The sequence below is a fragment of the Podarcis cretensis genome (assembly GCF_951804945.1).
Source record: "Podarcis cretensis genome assembly, chromosome: 3".
Taxonomy (NCBI): domain Eukaryota; kingdom Metazoa; phylum Chordata; class Lepidosauria; order Squamata; family Lacertidae; genus Podarcis; species Podarcis cretensis.
In genome coordinates this window covers 48,838,929-48,865,793 of record NC_137172.1, presented here as the reverse complement: position 1 = coordinate 48,865,793, position 26,865 = coordinate 48,838,929, and the positions used below count along the sequence as shown (strand labels likewise).

The 26,865-nt window shown below is 38.7% G+C and overlaps 1 protein-coding gene across 6 annotated transcripts in view; it reads right to left on the bottom strand.

Annotated features, from left to right (window-relative positions):
- Nucleotides 1–26,865, bottom strand: part of SIPA1L2 (signal induced proliferation associated 1 like 2) — an 82,860-nt gene that overhangs the window by 10,033 nt on the left and 45,962 nt on the right. For 4 of the 6 annotated variants that reach the window (XM_079971795.1, XM_079971799.1, XM_079971796.1 and 1 more), the window contains 13 exons: nt 24,794–25,370; nt 22,685–22,959; nt 18,712–18,969; nt 17,597–17,680; nt 16,563–16,666; nt 15,197–15,300; nt 12,780–13,165; nt 10,493–10,717; nt 9,733–9,883; nt 7,895–8,114; nt 6,127–6,258; nt 1,883–1,936; nt 867–984 (listed from right to left, as the gene is read on the bottom strand). In XM_079971795.1, the coding sequence (XP_079827921.1) occupies nt 867–984; nt 1,883–1,936; nt 6,127–6,258; nt 7,895–8,114; nt 9,733–9,883; nt 10,493–10,717; nt 12,780–13,165; nt 15,197–15,300; nt 16,563–16,666; nt 17,597–17,680; nt 18,712–18,969; nt 22,685–22,959; nt 24,794–25,370 (2,688 nt within the window). The remainder of the gene's footprint in view (nt 1–866; nt 985–1,882; nt 1,937–6,126; nt 6,259–7,894; nt 8,115–9,732; nt 9,884–10,492; nt 10,718–12,779; nt 13,166–15,196; nt 15,301–16,562; nt 16,667–17,596; nt 17,681–18,711; nt 18,970–22,684; nt 22,960–24,793; nt 25,371–26,865) is intronic. The other 2 variants (XM_079971798.1, XM_079971800.1) reach the window with 1 other exon arrangement.

The window sequence follows — 26,865 nt, the reverse complement described above, 5'->3', positions numbered from 1 at the left end:
GAACTCCAGCCCACAAAGCGATTTCTCCCAAACCATGCCAACCTGTCAAGCAGCTGGTGTCATTTATGACATCAACTGATAGCTAGGACTCAATTCTGCAATGTTGCAGGTGCTTGTCCCCAGCAGGAAACAGGTGACTGCAGCCAAAGCAGCAGAATTCTACCTCTGCTTAACAGCTGACAGGCAGAAGTTAAATCCTGCTCAGTTTCTCTCTTGGGAATAGGCACAGACAGCTAAAGAAAGCAGCAGGGGAGGGAAAACAGGTCTGCTTGCTTTCATAGCAGGTGCCTGTTCCCTATGAAAAGTTGTGTGCCACAAAAGCAAGAAGACCTGATTTTTTTTATTGCATTGCTACGTGAAGTCGCACCTCCCAGGAGGAGTGGGGAAAGAACCTCTTAGGGAAGGCTCAACCTGCAAAAGGGATTCTTCCCCCCCTTTTCCTGTGAGATGTGCGCTGAGGTTAAAGACTTCTCACTTTTGCCTGGCAGGCAGAGAACAGGCCTTTTAGCTACATTTTTCCTTCTCTCTCCTTTCTGCTTTCTAGGCTAGCAACTCCTCCTCAGCCTTCCTCAAGTATTTTCCCCACCTCTTTTGGTTTTTTCATTTTAGCTGATGGGGAGCCTACGACTTCAGAATCTGAAGTGAGGTGAGACTCAACCTCTGAGCTGAAGCACAATATCTATCTCAAGTACTGAGGTAAGACAATCCTCTATCCAAGTCCTTGAAGATGTTCCAAGCCAAATACCCCCACCCCCTGTTTATAACCCTATCTATCACTCTGCCTCTCTATTCATTCCAGGAGGAATGTTTTCAGGAATTTGTTCAATCATGTTTCCCCTCAGAGAAAAGAGGCAAGGTTTACATACCCAGTAGTGTCAATGAAGTCCTTTCCATTTGTTGGACCTGCGCCCAAGGCTTGATTACTCTCCAAGCTTTGCACATGCTGCATGTCATTCAAGGTGCAAAAAGATGCAACCCTTTGATCTGGAAGGGAAATAAATAAATAAACATCTAAAATGAAATGATTGTATAAAAATACTCTCAGATTAAACAACCGGTGTTTTTTTATCCAATTCAGCTACAGCCAAGAAACAAGTATATATATTACAGGGAATTTCCGCCCACATACCCCCTGAATTTCCAACATAAAGCATCTGATAGCAAGACCACTATAGCCTCAGCTTTGCATTTATCAACAAAACAAGACAGATTTGTTTTCACTAAATTATTTTGACAGAAATGTACAAAAAATCTGAGACCAAGACCAATTTCAAGCAAACTAATAGCAAATGCAGGCACTTAATAGGACAGAGGAAGATACATAATTCCATAAAAAGTTATGGAATGCAGTATAGCAAGGCACAGTTATTCTACCTGAACAGAATAATATGCAAATGCTACCATTATGACCATCGCCATACATTTACCAATCTTCCACATATAATGTTAGCTGCTTCCTTTTAGGATTCTGGAATAAAATCTTTACCCTAGGACTTGCAGAATACATGCTTGCCTTGTTTGGGAATCAAGTTTCTTTACTGAAGGACATGCAGTGTGGCATACAAAAATATACCCAGTTCTAAAAGAAAATGAGTATGCCACACACAAACTGGTATAGAACGTGAGTAAATCACGCTTTGAGGTTTTCCCCCCATGCAAACCGTTTATGCTGCAACAACAGAGATCATTCATTTATATATATACTGTACTCAGATTTCTCTGGTCCACAGACTTCTGCTGGTCCTGACCATAACATGCCTTCCCCTCACATCTCACAAGGGCCCAATGCTTGCATATAATCATGCAACCGTGCAAACATATAAAAGCATAAAGATAGGGGGTTTTTTTATATAAGATTCAGCAGCCAACCCCAGACCATCACCTAGAAACGGAGTGTGATGACAGACTGGCCCAAGTTCTTCGTCAGAGTCAAAATCTGAAATAAGATTTAGAATGCTCCTATGAACAACAAAGTCCACCGAGCTAACTTTGGAATAATATAGTTGCAATCCTTATGAGACACAACAGTTATGGAATATTACTTAACATCAACTCTTACTGTGGGATCTTTGCTGATTTTCTCAAAACAGTAGTTTCCCTCATCAACTCACCCCACTGCTACATGTGCTAAGTCAAAAAAACGATTTTACTTTTCAGTAATAATGGCAGCATAATAGCTATCAGGATTTCCTCTTTCCAAAAGACAAACTATCCATATTCGTTATTATGCCCTGTAAGCATTATGGGACAAAAATAAAATTGCAGCTTGAGGCCTAGTTATTACTTTCCCTTTTCATGTCAATCTTTTAATTATGAAATAAAAGTAAATATTTGAATCTTTTCCTAAAAATGTTCCCTAGCAGATGATGGGAAATGATAGAGGAGACACAGCAGTTCATAAACATATGTAAAATTTGAATGCTACACAGTCTTTTTCTTTCGCTTTCTTGGCAAGATAGCATGATGCATGGCAACCTTCAGATATGCTTGACTGTAAATGTAATTTTACCAGGCTGCATGTAAAATACTGTATATTCCTAGTATATGCTTTCTTTTTCCTCTAGAGACTTTTGAATAGTAAATGTCCAGTGTCTAGGACTGTTGAAAGTGCTAGCAGCCAACCTTTAACACTTTTGTTTGATCTACAAAGGGGAAAAGTATAAAAATACAAACAGATCATACATCTGCAGACTGTCACTGGCACAACCAGAAGTAGCAAAAGTAAAGATTAGAGAAGAAATGAGCAAAGGGTGATATTAAATTCTGGAGATATTAAGTTTTGGAAAGATTGATTAAAAAATGTTAGACAGGGCAGTCAACGGGGCTCTTCATATGTTCTTAATATGGCCAAAATACAAACATCTTTCTCAGAGTGTCTCAAGGCCTAAAAATGTCAGACACAGAGAAGAACAAGGAACATAATAATTTTTGACTTGCAATCTTGCAAATTTCCTCTGAAGAATTGAATACTGGCTGCTGTTGAAGACAGAATACAATTACTGATGTTATGGCTTTTTAAATGTAATAGCTTATCCAAGAAGAAAGAGCTATTGCAGATGGATTCCATCTCTGACAAAGGCAATACAGATCTAAGATGTTCATTCTGTCTCTCTCAAAGAGAATGAAATCATGGGAACGCATAACATATCAGGAATCTGAAATCCAGAAGGGAACTGAATGAACAACATTAGACATGAACAATGATCCTTCTGATTAACATGTACACCAGGCCCTTGGATCCTGTTTGTGCGTAGAGGCCTCTATTCTGTCCTTCAGCATATAAATACAGATCTGAATTATGCCAACCATTTTTTAAAAAAAGTATGGTATTAACAGATACCTTTGTTATACCTAGAACAGGAATACTGATTCTGCAAAGAAATATAACTGCTGAAAACAGTAGTCAGCTATGCAAGCAGAGATGTGCTGATCACTGTTACAAACTGGAAGAAGCAAAGAATGAAAATTTATGCGAAGACATTTGAAGGTCTACAAAATAAAAGTTCAGAAACCAGCTGTTAGATCACATTTATGTCAATCATTATAACAGAGGTTAGCTTCAAGTTAACTGAAGTACACCTATAGTAGATCCAATGTCTTTGTCAAACTGTTTCGGTTAACATGCTCTGTAAAGTTTAGTCCTAACTTTGATTTTATGTTTTTATTAATGCAGTGCTCTAACAATGTAACATCCTGTTCTTAAACATGTATTCTGGCACAGTTTTAATGCTTTGCTAGGATAACAGGTCTTCTGATGTTGAGGTGGCAACCATAAACCAGAGCTATTGTGATGTAGTGAATAGTGTGAACCTTTGAAAATATGGGTTCCAATCCCTGATCAGTCACAACACTTCTTGAGGAACATTGGGCTAGCCACAGTCTCTGACAGCCTAACTCTCCCCCCTCCCCCCGGGTTCCTTGTAGAGAGAAAATTGGGAGAAAACCTTTGTATACTGCCTTGAGGTCCTTTGAAGATGGAAGTGTTAAAAAGTTCAAACAAAGAAAAAGCATCTGTTCCATATGCATGATGACTTAGAAGCTGGCTTTCAATAGTATACATCCTTTAACAATCAACCTTATTATTCTTATTCTTTAAAAAAGATACATCTATTTTCTCTCCTCAGGTTCTTTTTACTAAAGCTATTCATTCATAATTGTTTCCAATGTTTACACTACAATTCTAAACATACTATCAGAGCAATCCTTTGCATGTTTACTGACTGTTCAGTGGTATTTACTCACTTGTAACTATGCATAAGATTGCAGTCTTAGCTACGTTGAAGCTCAAGCGGATTTCCAAACACACACACTATGAAACACAGTAGAGTTTTTTTTAATTTCCATTATGGGCTAAATTGCATAGGTTTATTTATGGTATTGCATCCATGAAAAACAGCAGCGGCAATAACTACTACAGTTGTCTGAAGGAATCAGAAAAGCCTTTTATAGCCAACATTTTGAATATGAATAAAATAAGGCTGGAGAAATCCAGACTCAAATCTCTACTCAGCTTTGAACCTCACTCAGGGTGAGGGAGTACCTTTGGGCCAATCACTGTCTTTCACTCTAATCTATTTAGCATAGTTGTTATGAGGATAAAATGGAAGATTGGGGCGGGGGGGAGGGAGAAAAGGAAGTCCTCTTGCATGAGCTGAGCTCCACTTGTTCAAATAACCTCCACCAAGTTTGGCAATTCCCCAACACCCAATTGCAGCTTCCCATACTACAGTCTACAACATTTGGGAGGGTCTACCAAACTTCTGAAAAGATTCTGGAGGTGGCAGGGGTTGAAGGAAGCAACACTGGGGCAAAAAAGTATTTGTGTAAATAACCTTGATGGGCCTACACTCCCTCTGAGTGACTGGATACATAGCTCCTGGATCCTTTGCTGTTACTTCAAGTTCAGCTGGCCTCAGTGCCAAAGAGTGCCTTCCATCACCTTTGGGTGGTGGCCCAGCTGCACCCTTATTTGGACAGGGAGCAGTGCTTTTTTTCAGGGGTACTCAAGGGTATGCAGCACAGGAACCTCTTTTGTTGTTGTTATAAAGTGTGGCACTTACTGTAACAACTTCATGTTGAGTACTGGCACCTATTTTTCTAGGAAAAAAGCACTGATAGGGACAGCATAACTTATGTCATCGATGCTTTGGTAACCTCTAGGTTAGATTATTGCATTATGTAGGCCTGCCTCTGTAGGCAGGTTGATAAATTCAGCTAGTGCAGAATTCAGGGGCCAGGTTGCTCACTGGGGCAAGACTGTTTGAGTATATTACACCAATCCTGCTCTGACTGCACTTGATACCAATTAGTTGCTGGGCCCAATTCAAAGTGCTGGTTTTGACTTATAGTGTCTTAAATGGCTCAGGACCAAAATATCTCAAGGCCCACCTCTCTCCATATGTTCATACTCACACCCTGAAATCATCCTCTGAGGCCCTTCTTGTGTGCTTTCTCCACAAGAGGTTTGGAGGGTAGCAACATGAGATGAGATAAACAACTATTTTACTTTTAAAAGACAACTTAGGGAAGTTTTTAATGTCTGACGCCGTATTGTTTTTAATATTCGGTTGGAGGCCACCCAGAGTGGCTGGGGAAACCCAGCTAGATGGGCGGTGTGTAAATAATAAATTATATTATTATTATTATTATTATTATTAGCCTTTTTGCAGTGGCTCCCTGCTTGTGGAATGCTCTCCCCAGGGAGGTTTGGCAGGTGCCTTCATTTTACACACTTAGGCGCCAGGCGAAAATGTTCCTCTTTAGCCAGGACTTTGTCTGATTCTTAAGATATTTATAATATGAACTAGTGGCTATGTGTAGAAAAAAAACTGCCCTAAGAACTCAGTAATTCAGAATGTCAGCCTATGCTATTCTCTTTCTGGCTCTCCTTATGCCACCTTTGGTCTTAACCTATTGTGCAAAATGACCGGATGGTCCACCAACTAAGTTCTTGGGGCTCACCTATCAACTGGAAGTGACTGATCACTGAATGGCAAAAAACAGGTAAGTCAAGGGTGCATGTGCAGGACTGCCAATAACTAGGAGTAATGAATCATGTTACAACAAGCATTGGACTTTAATTTCTACCAACTACACGTGCAGCGGTTGCAGAAATTCTTACGGTACCTTCAAATGCTTGTGCAGCATCTACAAGGTGAGACCAGTCTAATCCTGTTGCTGTATCTGGAAGGGGCATCAAGCCAGGATCATTGAATCTTGATTTGTCAGATAAAGACCCGTCTGAGAACCAAAACTCATCTAAATTAAGAAGCAGAAGCAGAAGCTATCTTCAGGACAATGTTTCAACAGGTCAGAAAATGAATAATTACAATATTTAAAATGTGTTTTTTTTGGACTGTGTATATGCCATAGTATTTTATAGTTTTTAATTAGGTCATCATAAATGTTATGCTTTTAATACAATGTGAACTACTTTGGGAGTGTCTGACCTGAAAGCAGGGCTATGACTGGTCCAAAACCAGAAAATATGTACACACAGTATCAGGCCATCGATATGCTACAAAGAGTATTTAGCTAATGGTTACCACTCTAAAATAAATGTTTTTCATTTATGAATCACTTCTCATTCTATATTTTAAAGTGATCAATTAAAACATACAAAAACAATTTCAAATCCAACACAGATACCGACTGGGACAAAAATTGCCACTCTTAAAAGGCTTCTTGAAAAAAGGAAGGCTTTCAATAGCAATCCCAGCTTTGAAGAACCGACCCTAACCATAGGAGCCAACTCCTAGGGGCCGAGGTCTCCTCAGCTCCAATAAAATATTTGAGGGAGCCAAGGGCCCCCAAAGTTGATGGGCATTGCCATTAAAACAGCGTGTATGTCTTGTTTTCAATTATGTGGGGCAGGGCCTACTTGCCCCCCCCCTCAATATTTTATTTAAGTTGGCACCTCTGACCCAAGCTGTATTTTTTCACAAACTCATCTGCTTACTGGTCCTGATCTCTAACAATGGTAAAAGATTGGGTGGGCATTATTTGGGTGGGCATTACTTGCTGCTCAAGTTCCTTGGTTTTTGTGTGAGAACCTGCACCACTTCCAGGAGATGTGAGAGAGCCAAAGTTTGTTGCCCCACTCTGGGTGCTGCAAGGTCTTCTGAATGGAAGACTTGCCCTTCTGGTGTTGGGAGATGTAGATTTTTGTTTTACTGCTGTCCTCCCTGTGGAGATAAACTTCCCTGGTGCTGATGGCAGTGATCTCAGCCTGGACCAGGTGCCGCGTGTGCTCCTTCCCCTACCCTTGATTGAACTAACCACGGTTATGGGTTATGTCTGAACCAGAATAATTTATTTCTTAAGGCTAATTAGCGTCTTAAACTTTGGTTGCAAACTAGATTCAAACCTGGGATTTTAATCCTGTTTTTGAGAGGAATCTCAGTTACTGTTAGACATGATTAAGATTCATAGTATCTTTTTCAAGCCGTATTCCACGCTCCCCTATTAGATGATTTGATTAGCAAAAAGCACAATACATTGTAATTACCTCGCAGATAACAGAATTAAGAATAAAGATGACAGACTGAACAGAGGAGCAGAAAGAAGGATCCAAGCAAAAATGTGAAAACAGTCTGAGTGAAACCACCTGACCACTCTTGCCGTCTTTTGTAACTGAGGCCCCTTCCCAGAGGGATTTTGTCAACTGGCATTGGACTGGTGTTCATACACAATGCCCCAAGTTCAAGCTCTACCATCTTCAGGTAGGGCTGGGAAAGAAAACCGGAGAGCTGATCCCAGGTGAACAACTCTGAACTGCTCCTGGTCAGTACTGAACTAGAGGAACTAATGGTTCAATTTGGTTCCTACATTCTGTTTAGAAGATCTACCTTCAATTGCACAGTATCAAATGAGACAGTGTTTAACACACACTTACGTCGTAGGTGTCCAGTACCAGTGGTTAAGCTTGTTCTAGGAGGTAAGGTGCTGTGATATGGTGGTGTAGTACTGAACAAAATATCATTTGGCAAAGCTTGGTCTAGCATTGAGCTCCGCGAGCTAGCATATGAAGATCCTCTCCGATTGCTACATATGCTCTCATCAGAAAGAGTGCGGTATAGCGTCTTCCTTGGAGATAGGTTCCCGTAAAATGAAAACTATGTTTTTTCAAAAATATAAATTAGAAAATATGTTCCATCATCATTATCATCATCACTATTATTAATTTATTCATTTATATACTGTTTAATTGGTGAGGTGGCGTCTAATGATTGCTCTAATAGTTCATTCTGTAGATAAGTCTTACCCACTATAGTACACTAACATCAATCATTTTGGGTTATCTGGCATTTTAGCAAAGTTACTGGATTATTAGATTTTCTTCTGACATACAAGCATTCATCATAATGAATTATTACTTACTGAAATGTTGTATTAACTCCAGAGTAATAAATGAAACCTCTAGCTCTCTGAAGGTAATACTTGCAAGAATTCTTTGAAATCCTTCTAAAACTGTTAATGCGTAGTCTTGATTTAAAGACTGTTCTAATATCTAATCCATGTCATTAGCTATATATAGACTCCAAAATATAACTTGGATTAAACTAATTATCTTCTACTGCTCATTTGCAGAAAGTCCCTTGATCCACTCCAGGGTCCCTCTGATGGAAGGAGGTGGCAATTTTCACCGATTCCCCTTTCCTTTATGCCAGGATTGGGGAAGCTTTCTAGCCCCGAGGGTCAGATTGTTATGTTCTGTCCACCCCTTGCTGCCTTTGTTTGACAGGTGAGTGGAACCAAACACCTGAGAACAGAATCATGGCAGGTGAAATCCCAAAGCTAGGAAATTCTGGGAATGGAAGCATACAGCCAAACTGAGCAAGATTCAACCCCACCCTCCTGTTCAGCAGACGATGTCACGAGTGACGAAAGCTAATAGGTGGAAAGGTATGTTTTGGGTAAAATGGCTTCACAGGCTGGAGGTTCCACACCTCTGCTTTAGGACATCAACCAAGTTCTCTTAAACCCATTTCATGTATTACTTAACCAGTATGATCAACTACACAATATGGAAAGTGGATTATTGGAAATGGTTCCCATGTGGTTCAGGCTGACTTCCCTCACCTTCCCCCTCAGGTTTATATACTGTCACTAAAGTTATATCTAAAAGAATGTGTTAGTTGCTTTACCTTTCCCAGGGCAACCCAAAGCAGCTTACAACCAACCAAACAGACAGTTATTTCATGATAGGCTCTAAGCTTATTTTCTGGATAACTCTCAAACCTCTCCAGAAATGCCAGTCCAATCCTCTATACTTAAAATACATTTCAAAGAATGTGTTAAAAATGTTCAAGTTACAGCAACCTAGCTTATCCATCAGATTTAACCATAGTCCAAATGTGGAAGTCCAACACCAGTATTTTCAGAAAATTCCATCCCAAATGAGAATCTATACATAGCAATTTAAAAAGCAGGGGTGGATAACCTATGGGCCTTGAAATGTTGCTGGAGCTGATGGGAGTTGGAGACCAACAAAATTTGGAGTCTCAGGGCAGCCACCCCTGCCTTAAAGTGAAGAGCTTTCAGGTTAAATATACCAAACCTCCTGACTATAACCATACCAGGCTTCATGATTATTATTAGTATTACAAGCTCTACACTCTCTCTCATTTACAGCTCTTTTTAGAACTTATCTCTATATCAAGCAGTGCTCCCACCACCATAACTGCCTCTAACGGTTACACAGAGACAAACAAAAAAGTAACAGCAGCTAACCTTTCTTCTGCCTTCCTCCACAGAGATGTTGTCTGGCATCATCAACTTCAGAAACTCTTCTTTTGATAAGACTCGCTGACTTTCAGAAACTGTATTCCTTTTAGAGGCCTGAAGCTGACTTGACGATAGGCCCTCAACATCACTATACATTCTGTAGAAACAATTTGTTCTTTACACTTAGAGGGAATGTTGCAAAGTTGTTAACTCTCTAAAATGATGATCAAAACTGACAGTAAAACCACAGTAACATCATTCATTAAAAGTTCCAAGAAAGTTTTTTGCTTTTTGTTTTTTAAAGTTGGGTTCCAACATGGAGGAGAAAACACACAACCCAATTCCTTTTTGTTCCTAGATTATTATTAAATAAAAAATAACAAAGCACACATTCATGTTGAGTACAGATTAGGTTACTAGTAATAAAGCATGACATTCCTTATACATTTATGTAGTTATATTATTTGAGCATGTTTTCTTATTACCAGAAATTTTGCAAAGCTGTTTTGGATAAGAAATCAACAGCACATAAAAATGTATAAAACAAACTGAAATATTCAACTGTACACTTTCCTTCTACATAGTGATTTAGAATTTTGATTTCATGCCATATTGATAGAAAGCAGCTAACTCTGTCTGGCCTTTCCCTGCTTCTTCCTAGTCCGGGATTATACATCATCTACCCTGCATTTCCTTTCATGATTTAGGCTCTCCTCCTCCAATCCACACAGACTTTTCTTCCCCAAGAAAACAAACTCTCCCTTACTCTTGGCATTCCGAAGCTTCAGACTCCTCAGGTGTAGGGCTACCTTCTGACTTTTTCCAGCCAATGACATATTTGCTTATAGCTCCTTGTCGAGGGTAGCATTTTGCTATGGAGCCAGAGATCTGTTGACTGCAATTTTGTGACACTATGTACACTTTGGATGTATCTAATGATCCACTGCTTTTAGGGCCATGTGTTGAAGGACTTCCTGAATGATGTGACCCACTAGAAGAGAGGAAAACACACAAAACAAAATACACAGTGAACTACATGAGGATATATGTGACAGGAAAATATATCACATACATTTATTTATTTTTTAAAAAAAGTCTTCTCAAAAGGACAGAAGCCAGTCATATTTAATGTTATTTGCTTTCTTTGTCCAATATCAATTAAATACTTTAAAGTCATCCTGGCTTCACTGGATGTATTTATAGAAATTCATAATTTTCCCATTACAGCTGATAGGAAATTTATTTTGAAAATGTATGCTGTACAATTCTCAAGGCAGTATCCATTAAAAAGAAATGAATTAGAAATATAACTTAAAACAAGAAAAATGTAGAGAAAAACACAGCAACAATAAAATCCAGCAAAATGGATGAAGCCACTATTAAGACCAGTACATGCTGGAATACCTAGGCATACCAAAGGGATATCAAGGATGGCACCAGATGACCTTCCCTGGGGAGGATATAACATAGGTTGCTACAACCAAAAGCCCCCGCCACACTTCCTGGATCAGCTATATGATTTCTTTCATGAGGTGGGGAATCCAGAGAATGGCCTCAGATAATGACCACAGTGTTTGACAGTGTTATTCTTTGGCTAGATTGTGCCCAATCAATTTAAAAGTACATTTTGTTATAGATTATAAAGCATTACTACATATGTCCCACCTTTCTTCAATTTAACTCAATGCTTAAAACACACCAGTATCAGATAAACTATTCAAAAATATACCCAAAAACTGCTGTAAGAGGCCTTTCAAACATCATAGTTTAAACTGACATTTCAGCAAGAAAGACGAACACACACATGGAATTCCTATATTTCTGTGGGTTTTATTCTATTTAGCTGAAAGTTTTTATGTTCTTACTTCACTGCCATCTTCTACAGCTTAGTTAAGTTGAAACTGAAACTACAGAGACCAGATGTACAAAGACATTTAGTACAGAACTTGAAGTGACAGGATTTCAAGTGCCGAGTTGGTTTGTTTGCAAATGTTTTGTATTTCAGAGAAGTAAAAAATAGGAACAATTTCCACTGGTTAAGTTCTTAAAGCCTTAAAAACTCTAAATGTGGAAATCCCAACACACTTTTTAGAAAGTCTTGTTCTGTTCCACTCAAAGGACATATGCTTTTACTCAGTATTGCTAGGGATTGCCCTGCAAATCACTACCATCCTAAACCAGCCCCACTTGTTCACAAAACAAAGGTAAAATATGTACACACATTTGCGTGTCACATTCTTTTCAGTGTCAACATTTTACACAAAAGTCATGAAGCACTCCATGTACCGAAAGAGTAGTATGGCTACAGGGCTTGGTCCAACTTACTATCACTTTCATGCAGGCTAGCCTTGTCCAACACTGTCACACTCCCCTGATGCCAGCACATTCAAATGATGTCAGAAGGTCTACTTATGTACATCTGTGGCGGCAGTGGGTGGAGCTAGACCACACAGCCATGCACTCACCCAAGCTCTCTTTCAATGCATAGAGGGGCTCGTGTGCATCTCTCCCCCCCCCCCGCCCCAAGATTGCAATAGTCTATATATGCTGGGATAATCCAAAGGGTTTTGCAGATTTAAAAAGTGTAATGTAATTTACAGATTTCATAATTGAAACATAGAGGTAGGGAGATATCTAGTTCAATCTTCTGCCACATGGGAAGACTATCCACTCAACAGTGTCCACCTATAAAATCATGTTATCTAAATTATGTTGTTGAACAAGCAGAGACTTGGCATACAGCAAAGAAAACAGGTCACATGCTATTATGCAATTGTATGGAATATACAGCTCTACACAATATTGCATATTTTTCTCCTTTTATACTTTTACTCTCAAGCACATGAAGGCAGTTCGTAAGGAAAGTGGCATTTTAGTCTTTCCTCCTCTGTTCTGAAATGTAACATTGCTAAAATGAGGTTTTATAAAATCACTCATGTAAAATGTAATGTTAATAGCAAAATATATATATGTAAATCCACGCTTTACTCAGAACTATCCATTCCAGAATTGTGCAGCTGGAATCTTGGGGGGGGGGGGGGGAGATTGCTTACCTGGAATGTGAAGATATTTCACTGAGGTCTCCCATGCTACCATCACCTGTATGACTGCTAGAAATGGCAGAAGCATAGCTGTGAACAGCATACATTTTAGTCTCATCATCTGGTCCAGGAGTTTCAGATGATTCAGCCCACTGATCAGTCCGGCTATGTATCCCTGACCGGCTTCCAGCCAGGTGCAAAGGAGCCAAAATTGGAGCAGGCATACAAGGAGCTGTATCAATCCCACTGTCAGTAGAAGCCCCTTTAATGTATGTTAATCCAAGCAAGTCAGTGTCCATTAGGTCTTCGGAGCCAAAGTGCTTATCATCACTGTTGCTGGATGTGTTACTTGACAGGGTATTACTGCTGGAATGGCTGGAACAGTTTTTGTCTCCAATCTTAAAGAGAAACATTTTACAATACAGTTTTACTTCCTCTTATTCACAGTTTCATCAATCAAAGAAGCAAGCAGCTGCCTCACTACTTGTTGGCAGTGCCAAATAAAAATGAAGCAGATATAATGAATAATGCTAACAGCATAAACTTGTAATATGGATAAAATAATTAGTATTTTGATTAACACATGCTCAAATGCATCTTGGTGGTGGAGGATTTTTTTGAGTGACTTTTTGAATTAACACGTTTTGCTTATTGCATGATTTAATGGATATGCCATTATCATTTGTATTTTAAATTTTTTTTATAATTTGTAAGCTGCTTCAGGACTCTGGCTATGGGAAGCAAAGAACAAATTTAATAAAGTAAAGTAAAAACAGGATGAGAAATAATTTGCCCATTGTATAGAAGATTTCACTGTGCAGAGTGAATTGTGTTCAGTACAGAATAAATGTTATAATAATGTCCATTTTGTTATAAGAGAACCTCAACATGTTTGCAAGTAATTGAACACAAGATGAACTATTTTAAGAAAAAGACTGGCATCAGCCTCTGCATTTGCCCCTCCTGAAGCTGGGCAAGCAAGGGACAGTGAAACCCAAACTGTTCTCACCTTCTCTTCCCCACTTTGCCATAACAAGCAAAATATGCAGGATTCAAAATCAAGAAATGCAGATAAAGTCAACAGTATCAGTTCCTCTTGTATTGAGGAAAGTCAATGTTTAAAAGGGTGTAAGTGAGGAAAGGAAAAGGGATTTAAAATGCCTGTGTCATATTAAAAAATAGCCAGCACATATCCACCTAAATGTGTATGTATGCAGAAACATAGGATAAGACACAGGATAACCTTGTGCCAATGTTGCTCCCTCAGGTGGCTTATATAACCAGTGCTGTTTCGATCCTACAATCATCCTCCAGTCATGAAGATGTGCTGTGACCAGCACTGGTTTTGTCCGGACAGAGTGTGGGAATCAAATATGCTGAAATAGTAGCTTTGATGATTGCTCTTTTGTTTCACTGACAAAAAGGTGATGAACATTTGCTAGCTGCAACACGGGGGAGGGACTGCTTATGCATATGAACTAGAGGAAAGCGAAGAATTTGGCTTGGCATAGTTCCCTTGTCATTTAATTTACCACAAAAGTGATATTTGTGCACAAACAGGCTCTATTTTCCAAATCTCACACTTCAGTTCTCACATTATTTAATTCAGCTGGAAATAATTGTTTCTTAACATCAGGTCATCACCACCACCACACAAATTAACAGGAACAAGCATAACAATATATTCTTATTAGATGCATTCTTGAAATGTGAAATTTTGCCTAAATAAAAGAAGTGCAATTGCTGGTAATTAAAACAGATGCTTATCCCTCACAATATGACAAGAAATGGCAATGTATGAATGTCACTTGAATACAATAGGAAATGTATTCAGGACTATGCAAGTCAATGTAAATTACGTTCTAATCAGACACCAGAGTGATGCTGACATGAAGCTTTAATCCATGCAGTGCCCTAGAAACCTGCACATGCCCTTTATAATGAGATTGTTTGAGGTCACTGCCAGAAAGAATACTTGAAACTACTTCTGCATCAGTGATGCTTATTAGTTGTGCACACACTTTAGAAAAAAATTCAAGACTCTTGCAATTTATTCCACATCTGAGATTATAACACTGGCAGATACAACTGGATGGCCTCTTTTCCATTCAATTTTACAGTTTTTCAGTTATTCTATTAAAATGATAGGTCGCAAAACAATGCCAAACAGAACGGTAGGACATAGCAAGATACAGAAATAAATTTATTAACCCCAATAGCTCATTCATCTTGCAGGATAGTTTACCATCTGTAATTCGTACTTCCCATTTCTATACGGGAAAGCAGGGACAAAACATACACTTTAAATCAAGTTGCTGGCTCAAACGCAACCAGCTATTTGCACAGCTCTCCCAACTTTTGCAACAGAGACTGTGCCCACATATTTGGAAAGATTCCTAATTTGGGAAACCCTAAGAAAAAAGACTTACATGAGAAAATTTGTTTGGTGAATCCTTGCCACTGTTCTCTTTCTGTAAAGCGCGGTCTTTATAGGAACTCAAGACTTTGGTTGATGGTGCATGCCACTTGGTTTCTGCCATAAATAATTATGTGTTTTAATTTCTAAACGCACAAAACATATTGTACAATGAAAAGAAGCTCACAACTTAATGCTATATGCATCAGGTTGAAACAGTGATGTTCTTTGAAATTTCCTAGAGCAGAGAGTTTACTCTTGCCCATCATCTTAAAAGATAATTAAACTTATGTCTATACAGCTTACTAAATGAGAGTTCTGAATAAGAAGGGCCTGTTTGTCCTTTTGCTGTGTCATTTCTACAAACATGGAACTGCAAGCACAATACAAAATCAACACACACATCCTCTTAATGTTCTGATGATCAAAAAACAGAGGGAGATAAACAGTATTATTTTAAAAGGAGTCATCCCAGTAGCTTTGAGGAAAAGTAATTTAGCTTGTATGTGGATAAAAAAATATCTTAAAACTCTCTGCAAACAACAAATGTGATGAGATACATATGCAGCTGATTCTAGTCTTTATTCAAGAGAGTACTATGCGCAGGTGCACAAGACTGTGAAAATATGGTAGAAAATGGTGTGTGCAAGGATGTTTGCAATTATATGAGGAAGACAGAAACAGGGAAATAGGAATATAAAAAGAGAGAAAGGAAGTAGCAGAACTGTATTAGAAAAAAACAGCCTTGTGGGACCATATACACATTTAGCTGCAGCAAAAGCTCCCGATCATGCCACAGCACTAATTCTTGTAAGTTCCACACAAGGACAAAAATGGTACCTGATAACTATAGCTAAATCTTGAGATTTAGCATGAGTGAATCTGTATTTTCAGCAATCACACTCTCACGTGAAGAAAAATCCTCTGTAGTTTTACACACAAATATGCAAATCTCATATGGGTGGAATCAGGTTTTGAAACAGAGATAGCCTTGATTGGCCTGGTGGAGGATTTATACCAGAAGCTGGGCAAGGAGAGTGCTGGTTCTTGACCTCTCACTAGCTTCCAATACTATCAACCATGGCATCCTTCTAGATCACTGAGCTGGGATGAGACTTGGAGAAAATGTCCTTCTTGGCCAGATTTCAGAATGTGCCAATGGGAATAATCTTTGGGATATAATTGTGTCATAGGGCTGATATTCTCAACCATGTTGTTTAACATTTACATAAAATGGCTAGGAAAGATTTCCAAAGGTTTTGCATTTGTTACCATCAGTATGCCAGTGATAGTTTAAGATAGTTTATAATGCAAAACATTATACAAGTGGAAAACAAACCAGCAAAGCTGTAATTAAACTGAAAAAGAATAATAATTACCATTGGGATGCCTGGTCGCTTCCAAAGATTCTTCATGTTCTCTGCCTCCTTCACTCTCCAGTGGACCAGAACCCTGGTGATCATGAAGTAAAGGGGACTGGCACCTATTAACAAAGAAAGAAATTGTTGCTTTCCCCTGCTCACTAGGAAAGCTTCTCATCCAGTTTATAAAATCCCTGCTGTAAAATGGCACAACTATATATTTTCAGTATTGGCAACTGGTAAGCAAAGAAGAGTAAAACATTCCACCGTAGTTAGAGCAATTTAAATATATTCTGCTTAAGTTATTATTTATCTAAGACTTATACACAAAGTTGCCCAAATATAGCTGCTGATACCCCTGCTCAACACATTAGATCTTATGTTGATTTCTTTTTTAAATGGGTGGTTTTGTTACAAGCTGAACCACTTTCACTTGAGCAAAGCAGGGTACCAGTTTTTCACTAATCAGGTCTACCCAACCTAGCCCGCTCCACCCACCCACAGCCAAATGCTGCTCCAAAAGCTTCTCCTGAGGGTTGGGAAACCCTCTTGAACAGTATGAGATATGACACAGGGGGCTGCAATTGCTACAGGGGACTGGTGAAAAAGAGCTCCCTCTTCTTGTGCTAGTTGATGCACTTCCACTAGCAAATAGACACCACTAGATACGACCACCATACAGCTATGTATGGATTGCCACCAAGCCTTCAGAGATGGGGCAGATTGACTACAGCAGCACATACCATATTTACTTGAATCTAATGCGCCATTGAATCTAATGCACACCTCAATTTTCAGAACCTTGAAACCAAAAAAAGTATTTGCTGGTGAATGTAAATGTGCCATCAAATCTAACGTGCACCTTAATTTTCACAATGTAATTTGGCCAAAAAAGGTGAGCAATATAATCAAGTAAATACGGTAATTAAATTATTATCTTTACAAAGCCACCTATGAAACATTCTACAACAGCCAGTTGGATAGTCCACATGTAAATTAGCTTCTACAGTTACTGTTCATAAAAAGGGATTCAGATGTAAAGAAAGAAATACCCATCATATCCCACTTGGTGTCTCCACTGACTACTCCCACTTGGTCCTGGGTCACTGGAGGATGATTGGTTGCTCGGTGAACTTCTGAAATAGTGACTCAAGTAATTAACCATGTACACAGATCTGTGGTGCTTCAACAACAATCAATTTTTGATATAAATTCCTAATGAAATTAGAAATACAGACAACAATATGAAGACATTGGAATAGTTTTTGTGAAATTTAAACCATTTTTAGATGCAGGGACATCTAATGATATGCAGCCTCCTTTCATCCCCTACAATCCCTTCATCCCCTACAATCTGCTCTGGAGGGGCCTGCAACGAGGGAGCAAGAGAATGGTGAAGTCTGCTCGTGTGATACTGGATGTTTCCTACAGTCTGCACATTTTCGCATAATGACCACAATTCAGCACTTTTTAAAGTACATATAGATAGATCCTTGCAAGCAATAGTGTCTTTGGGCTCATCCGCACTTCCATTTGTCCTGTGATTTCTAGGTACAGGCCTGAGAGGGGATTTTTTTTTGTCCAGCCACTTTCCCTGGAAAAACCCGCTGCCTACTACTGAATTGGAATAAACGTCAATTGGGTTTTCATTTAACTTTTAAGTTATTTCAGTTTTTAAACAAAGACATCATTCCACAAATATCAATTTGCTCTTGGACGTTTATAGCCATGTTCTATTGACGTTACAAATATAATAAAACTCTTTTGGAATGAGATGAAAGTATTAACCTGCAAGCAACTAATTTCATTTTTTTAAATGCTTGTTGCTCTTATTCAGAAGTTCTTATTTTATTGGTCGACTAGCACAGTGGTCAAAATTGCCTGGCACCTAGCTTTTATATTCCATTATAGAGAGGAAGGTGTGAGTTTTAATGTCTTCTACCTTTTAAAGTATCATTAGCAGTGACCATTGTTTCAACAAGGATTAGTGGAGGCAAACACTAAGCTCACTGCAGCTCAAATCTGTTAAAACCTTGTACAGTAGTATATGAATGAGGTTTAAAAAGAAAACAGCTTTTTAAAAAATCACTTCATACCAAAGACCAGAAAGGTTTACTAATAAAGCACTAAGAAAATACAGGAATTAATAACAGAGAGAACATATTACCTTGCACCATCTGGCAGCTTTCTGTCAAATGAAGTACTGCGAGGAATGGCTGTTTGCGCCTGCTGGAGAAGCTGCTGGCACTGCAATCTATCAGCTGTTCCTAGGATTGGAGAGGCACGAGAAAGAGGCTGCCCTGCAGGAGCTGGCACCCGATGCCAAGTAGTATTCCTCCTGAAAGGGGTTTTATACTCACATGGGGTGCCTTCACTGTCAAGTTTGTACTCCACCATGGGAATTCGACACAGTTCTGAGCAACCCCTGCGGTATACATAAACATAATAATCTTTGAGTCCTGTAGAGAGATACAGCCCATCATTTTTTAAAAAAAGAAGTATAGCATGTGCATGTCATAAAATGATATGATTATATTATATCAATTATATCATATTATGAAATATGACCCATCATCAATACTCTTACACTAGATTATGTAAAATTTAAGTTGTCAGAGATAAAACTGAATGCAAAGCAGCTTTTCCATTCCAAGGAAAACCTGCCTGCTGAACATGCCGCTAGTATCCCTGGTGTCCAAGATATCTAAGAGTAAACAAGGAAGACTTCAGTGGGGTTGAGGGCTTATTATATTACCCACAAGTTCACTGGTGGCCCAACTAGAGGATACATTAGCTTCATATCTGTGTTGTTTAAGTACAGAGGACTATTTTTTTTACAACACATACTTCCTGCCCAAGTGGCCAAGCAGTATTAAGACCCTATTATGGAGTAAGGGGGCTTTAACCCTTTAGCCTCCTTATGGTACCAATTCAGACCAGGCTTCCCATGCTGGCTTCTTGCATGGGGAAAGCAAGCTTTAAAAAACACACTGTGCTAATTGCAAGCTTGAGGGGCCAAATTGATTGCAAAGGGTTAAGACCTTCATGCCCCATCATTCTAAGGTCCCAATCTAGATTGCCAGTAGAGGGATGGGCAATCTTTTTTAAATAATAATAATAATAATAATAACAGCACCACAATACCTGGCACTTAAGGGCAAATATACGGAGCCTTAAAACTCATCTAGAGGTTATTTGAATGGCTTCTCAGCAGGAAAAGGGCAAATTTACCAGCTGAGCCCTACAAAGCCCAAAGCTTGAATAAGTGGAGTTTTCTACCTATAGTGGTCACTAACACAGCAAAAACTGAAACCAATAATAATCTATGCTAGGACAGCATCACCTACGTTAAGTATGGCTAGATTTTTTTTAAAATCAATGATCTGATCAAGCCTGAGTTTTGAGATAATATAACATGGACCTTTGATTTCAATGGATTTTCCAGAGTTTGATTTCAATGGTCTGTAGACTCATGAGGCTGAAAATCTTTAGCCATGGGAAGCACAGGGTCTAGCCCATCTGTCCACATTGGGAAGGAAAATATACTGAACATGTCAGTAGAACAGGGATAAAGCTTGGGAATAGATTAAGCTAGCAAATTAGCTATCCCTCCTGCTCACTGGACATATGCCTGTGGTTGTGAAATGCACTGACAGAAGCTTGAACTGGATATGGGGTGACAAAACTTAGGGCAGTGGTGTCTTTAACATTTTGTCAAGGACAGAAGGTGGGAAACCAGACACACATAATCTATTATAATTTGTCCCAGTTGCTGATTGTGGACTGGAGTTTTAACCTTTATAGAAAAGTATCGGAAAGAAAATCATGTGAGGAGATTTTTGGATGTGGAGAGTACTCTTTTTCCAGGGGCAGATAACTTGGAAAACCTCATAAGTTTCATGATCATGTCTTCATCTTAGGATTTCCATCATAAGCGATGTCCACTAGTATTGTCTCCAAGTCCCCTGCTGTCATATTTTCTGGTCTCTGAAGGAAAGGTAGTTGAAGAGCAAAACAGTGTTTTCGCCATGAGATGTAAAGTGAATTCCTTGTTGTTTGGGTGGTAGAGTCATTGTACAATTCAGATAGCTGGGCATCAAACAGGACAACATGATATATATGGGATCAATTATAAGGCAAGTCATCACATCATATGAATTTTAGAACCTGTGGTGACTTCCTTGTCTCTGGTCTCTTGAATCAGGGTTTAAGATGTGATCTAGTATGTTGTATATTCCCCCATGAACAAATATTTCGCAGCACAGACCTGTCTTTACAAAGGAAAGGAAAGGAAAGGAAAGGAGTCTTCTACAAGAGGGTTCTATGTTCATATTTAAGAGATTATATGTTTATATTAAGGTCAGTTTTAGTTTTAAACCAATTCCCAAATGAATAGTTGAGTTAGCCTGTTCTTGCAAAAAAGAGTCTTACGGCACCTTGAGCCTTTGATGTTTTGCAATAACCTTCATGGCTTCAACCACATTATTTTTAGAAGAGAAACAGATTATAGACTGAACTTTTTAAAAATGTAAGATTACACTTTTATCCATTTTTATTCACCTTGGTTGGAAGTAGTAAAAAACAGTGGACTCTGGGGAAAACTATACTCAGTCCAGTCTGCTAAGAAGGCTTCAAAGAGTCGGATAATCCAGGAAGAGCAGACATTCTTTTAAAGAGGCAGTTGAAGATTCTCATATTTTCTGCAGTTTATACTGCAGAAAATCCCTTCTCCTTCTGTTGGGGTAGATGATGACTTAGGAGCCTGTAGAAGGGCTCTGACTTTTCTAGTCTTTTTGCAGTCCTCAGCCTATCCTAAGCTATGGACCCAACTGTTTTGGAATGGCACCAGTGATAATCAGGAGAATAAGTACCAAAAAGTGTTATTTCATACTTGGAAGCAGATGGCAAAAATCTCCAAATGAAGCTGAGAAAATCTTTCAGCTGCCAAGTATATGCAACTTGAAAAAAACAATGATATACAGACATATTTCTATGTCTTCCAAAGGCAGCACATGTGTGGCAATATGAGTGGCAGCAATAAAGGGATAATTTCCCCCATTTCACTCTAAGAAATTAATTTTTGAAGAACATCCATAAATAAAATGCAACATATATATCACCAATTCTACAATGCTATAGTTAAATATGTTAATGTGGCAGTTATACACAGCAAGCACTCTCCCTATTAAAGAAAGCTAACTGAACGCTTGAATTAGCTGAGATAAAAAAATCATTTATTAAAGCGGGTATAACGGACATGTATTCTGTCCTCATAATATCCATCTGCCTAGCTACAAAGGCACATCTAGCACAAGGCTGCCTCTTTTAACCTAAGTTTCCCTTTCTACTTTCTCAATTTCTTCCTTGCTCCATCTGTTCTGGATACTTTTAGTTGAAAGTGAGAAATGGAAGAAAACATTGGTTGCCCAATCTCAAAAAGAATATTTAGAGCTGAAAAGGGTGCAGAAAAGCGCAAGCAAAATGATTTGGGTTTGGAATACCTTACCTATGAGGATAGAGCATGCGGACAAGCAGTAGCTAACGTTTTTGGTGCTGAGGACTGCATCGACCCATGGCCAATCCCTCAGGGGCTGCATGTTAATGTGAGTGTAGTCAAAGCCAAACCTTCTTAACCATTTGCCTCATTAAATATACTGAGTATCCCCACCCCTTTCCTCAATATTCCTTATTACTTTCTATCCTTTCCCCCCTTATTCTTCATTAATTTCCATTCCATTCCAAAAGCCATATTAATTTCTACTCTATTTCCCTATTTCAAATCCCTTATTAATTTTCACTCTTTTCAAAAACATTGATTAATTGCCACCACTTCCCCCCTTAATCCCATATTGATGCTTTCCCCATTCTATAGTAAACAGTTCACTTTATTCAGAAAGCACTGCTCACTTAACTAAAAGCAACCAGTCCCCCCAGTATACAATCCATCCTTTATTAAAATAACTTATAAGATCCATTCCATCTATTACAAGATAGCACTTCTCTCACAGACTGTGTTAGCTGCAAGTCTCATTAGCACCAAATGAACACTACCCATTTAACAAGAAAGCCATCTGTGAAAAGGGCAAAAGAATGTCAGCAGTGAAGACACAAATAACCTACTAGCTACTGTGACTTCTTACCGTCTAGGTGATCCATCTTCATGTGGCTGGATAATCACCACCTTTACAGTCACAGAAGTGCGCAGCAGGTCAATCATTTGTTCATGAGTCAGGGTTGCTACAGCTACTTTACAGATCTCCACAAGGCGACTGCCTTGACGTAGGCCAGCTTTCCAGGCAAAACCAAACGGCTCCACATCTGCTACAATCCCTTCAAAGTTAACATGGAATCCGAGCTGTCCCAAGCCATTTCTCCTTAAGGTCATTTCTGTTGTTTCACATCCTCTAGTTACTATCTAAAGGAATAAGAAATTAGTGAGACCACAGTATAAAAGAATAGTGATGTAAAAATTCCAGAAATGGTGAGCTGTGGGTAGGGTGATATTGAAATGGTTTTTAAAATGTGATTTTATCCCCCTGCCATTAAGAACATGAAGTGTAATATTTATTAAACCTATAAGATAAAAATTTATTGTTTGATATGTTTCTGAAATCCAAAAGTAATAACAACTTTGTTTTATTAGAACAATTATAAATCAGTGTCATGATGGAACCAATACATAAGAGCCACACTGTTAACTGGGACTTACTCCCAGCTAAGTGTTTAGGATTGCAGACTTAAGGTCTTCCAATTATTGTATTTGTGCTAGCATTCCAGCTTGCTAAATGGAACAATACGCTTCCCCCTGCACATTGTTCTGGAGGTTCTCCCAACCCTCTAAGCCAATTCTGGAAGGCATGGGGGGTGGGGGGGGAGAGAGATGGGGGAAGCCTTATAGCACAAGTGAAAGTCCTTGCACAAAGCTTCCACTGACAGGGCTGGTTAGGTGAATCCTAACCTAAGTTACCTAAAAACAAGATGAAAATAAAAATTGTTTGCTATATTACAGTGTATAGTAGTTGTGTTATTGTGAGACACCCTGTAATTTTTTTTTTATTAAGGGCCATGCATAAATATTTTAAACAAATTCTTAAAAGAGGAGTCAAAAGCCAGCCTGTACAAAGTCCACCAGGTTTCAGAATCAAAATGACTGGAATACTCTCATAATGTACTTCTGGACCAAACACTCAAAGATGTACTCTGCAACTTCTGAAGTAAGTTTCCAACATCAAGATAGAAAATAATTACTTCTTCAGTAATCCTGTCAGACACAGTATCAGTTCTGTCATCAGTCTTATTACTGCTTTGGAATCTTAAGACTAAACTTTTTCAGCAGGGTAAATTAACTGTCGGATTCTTTTATACACATTATACACATTCTGAAATGTGCATTTCCTAAGAGATCCCCCCTCCCAACTACCAATTGTTCAGTAATCTGTTTCTAGTCTTGCATGCACACCCACACCCACTTTTCATATACACCCATTTCTTTTCCACCACTTTCCTTTTTTTTTTTTTACCAAGTCTTCACATCTCCCTCATTGGACACATGCCTTCTGAAACATGTAAGGAACTGCTTTCAAACAATGCAAAGTCACATGTACCCCTCGGGTAGCTAATATTGTTTTTGTCATTCATGGCTGACTAGAGATTTCTGAATAAAGATGTTGTTCTCCAAGCTCTAACATTTGATGCCCCTGGAGCAACCATCTGTGCTGTGTCCAGTTTCTAAGACAGTACATTTCTCTTACTGATTATTATAACAATTCAGGGATTGTTTTGTTTGTAGAAGACTTAGCAGCTGCCTTATATTAAACAAGGAAGCAAAACAGTAATTTACTGAAGTCTTTACAGGTACAGATCACTTTTTTTTATTAGAACAATGCTAAATTATTGTAACCTGACTCATTTGACTGGGTCAGGTTATATATCTGAACAATATAACACACTTAAAGAGAAGCTGAATCAAGTGAAAATTCTCTATTATGCTTAGTAGAATTGTCTGGATTTTTACTTCTTGAAATAAGGCAACCCTAACTGTACTAAAAAGGGAGAATTCTGTTTCAGACTACAGCTGCCACATTTCCAGTTTAAGCCTGGAATACAGAAATATCCCTGAAATGGTCCGGTAAACTTTTCATTTTTAAAATTCTATAGTCAGGTATCATATTTATCCATCTCCATTATCTTGAAAAATTACTGACGATAGCATTTGAAATTGCCAAGCACTTAAAAGAAAGCATACTTACTTCCAGTCTTTGAACCATTTCTCTGATGTCATCAGCACAGTTATCAAGTGCTGAGAGAAGAACACATTCTCCTCTTTCATAAAAAACTTTAACACTCATTAATCCAGATGTCCATCCAATAACATCTCTGCAGGAGCAGTTGAAAACAACATTCTTTGATTCCTTTTCAATCAACACGATGAACTCATTTGAGATACCAAGAAGACATTCAATGTCAAGGGACTGACCAAAGTCTCGTGCTATCACATTCCATATCACTGCTCCAATGCTGAATAAGTGGGCATCCTTCCTTGGTTTCACTCTCTCTTTTTTCTTTGCTCCCAGTGTAATAAAACTAAACTTGACTGACGTGTCTACTGTAGCGGTAGTAACAAAGTTTTCTGCAAGATCTTTCAAGTACTCTTGCCGTGTTCTAGTGGCCATGGCTCGAAATTTTTCTGACTTGTGTGCTGCATTTTCTGCATTAATAACTTTGGCCAAAAGGAAGTCCCGGAAAACTGCTGATTTAGGGAAAGTCACTCCTTTAGGTATTGGTGGCCCGAAAGGTGGTACATCTTTTGACCTTGAAACTCCAACACTAGAAAGTGAAGAAAACTTATTATAGGATCAATGTTTTGTAAGTTATTTTAACTAAAACATTTGTTTATACATAAGATATTCATGCACCTACAAAGGACAAGAAAAAATTATGTAATAAACTACCTCAAAACTCTTCAAAACCAGAAATTGTCAGGAATTACATTTGCAGCAAAATGAGAAAAATAAAATAATAGAATTGTAGAGTTGGATGGGACCACTAGGATCATCCAGTCCAACCCTCTACAGAACTCTTCCTAACTGAATATATTTTTTATCAGATTGAAAATGTGCTGCATCAAAAAATTAAATATTCACAGAACACAAATGTTGTTGTACCAACCCATCATAAAATGGTGTGTTACAAATGCATGTACATGAACACTAAATATATAGATCAGGGTACTAGTATATAAACAAATGCACAATTTTTATGCCATATGCCTAGAATACAGTATTGATTAATGGTATGAACATATAAGCATGCCGTGATCCATTATGGGCTACCTTAGAACTGAGTCAGTTATCCCAGTTATCCAGTCTAGAGTCCCCACGCATATAGAAACAATAGGGCTCACCTTTCATAAGATTGTTTCTTTTCCTTGACTAATTCAGAGATTTAAATATAGACTACATTCTATTGGTACCATACAACTTATTTTTATTGAAGCTAGCAAGTCTCCTGAACTTTACTAATATTTCTTCAAAGTATTGTCATTTTTTGTTTAAGAGATCTCTTGCAGACAGTTGTCTTTACATTAAAGAGGCTTAAAACAGGAAGTGCTGCTGGTGTTTGTTGACGACCTTTTGATCATGGCACAGACAGGTAAACAGGTGGAAAAGTTTGCTAGAGAGCTTGGAAAGCGGTTCAAGCTGAAGCAGCTTGGAAATGTCAAATCCTATCTGGGCGTGCAGATCACAAAAGCAAGTGATGGAAGCTTCTTGCTTTGCCAGAAAGGTAAGATTGAACAGTTGCTTGAGAAGTTCAGGATGTCTGATTGTGCAGGTGCCAGATCACCCATGGAGGCTGGTTTTGTAAAGGAGTGTCAGCAAGTAGAACGTGTGGTGTTCGAAAACACTGAGCTCTTTCAGTCAGCTCTGGGTAGTCTGTTATATCTGTCACAGTGGAGCAGACCAGATATAGCGTTTGCTGTCAATCTGCTCAGTAGAGAGGCCTCAAGTCCTAGTGTGCAGGCCTGGAATGGTATAAAGCAGGTGCTGCGTTACCTGCAAGATACCAAAGACTTTTGTCTTAAGTTGTCAGCTCAAGGAGATGTCAAGCTGACTGCTTGGGTGGACTCGGATTGGGCTAACCTTGAAGATCGCAAATCAGTGTCAGGTCTAGTGGTGAAGTTTGGGGACTCAGTGATAGGGTGGAGGTCCCGGAAGCAAAGTCTCATAGCGCTTTCATCTACTGAAGCTGAGTTCAGTGCGCTATCAGATGCTTGCAGAGAGTTGGAGTTCTATGTGTGTTTGGTCGAGGAAATCTGTAGAGA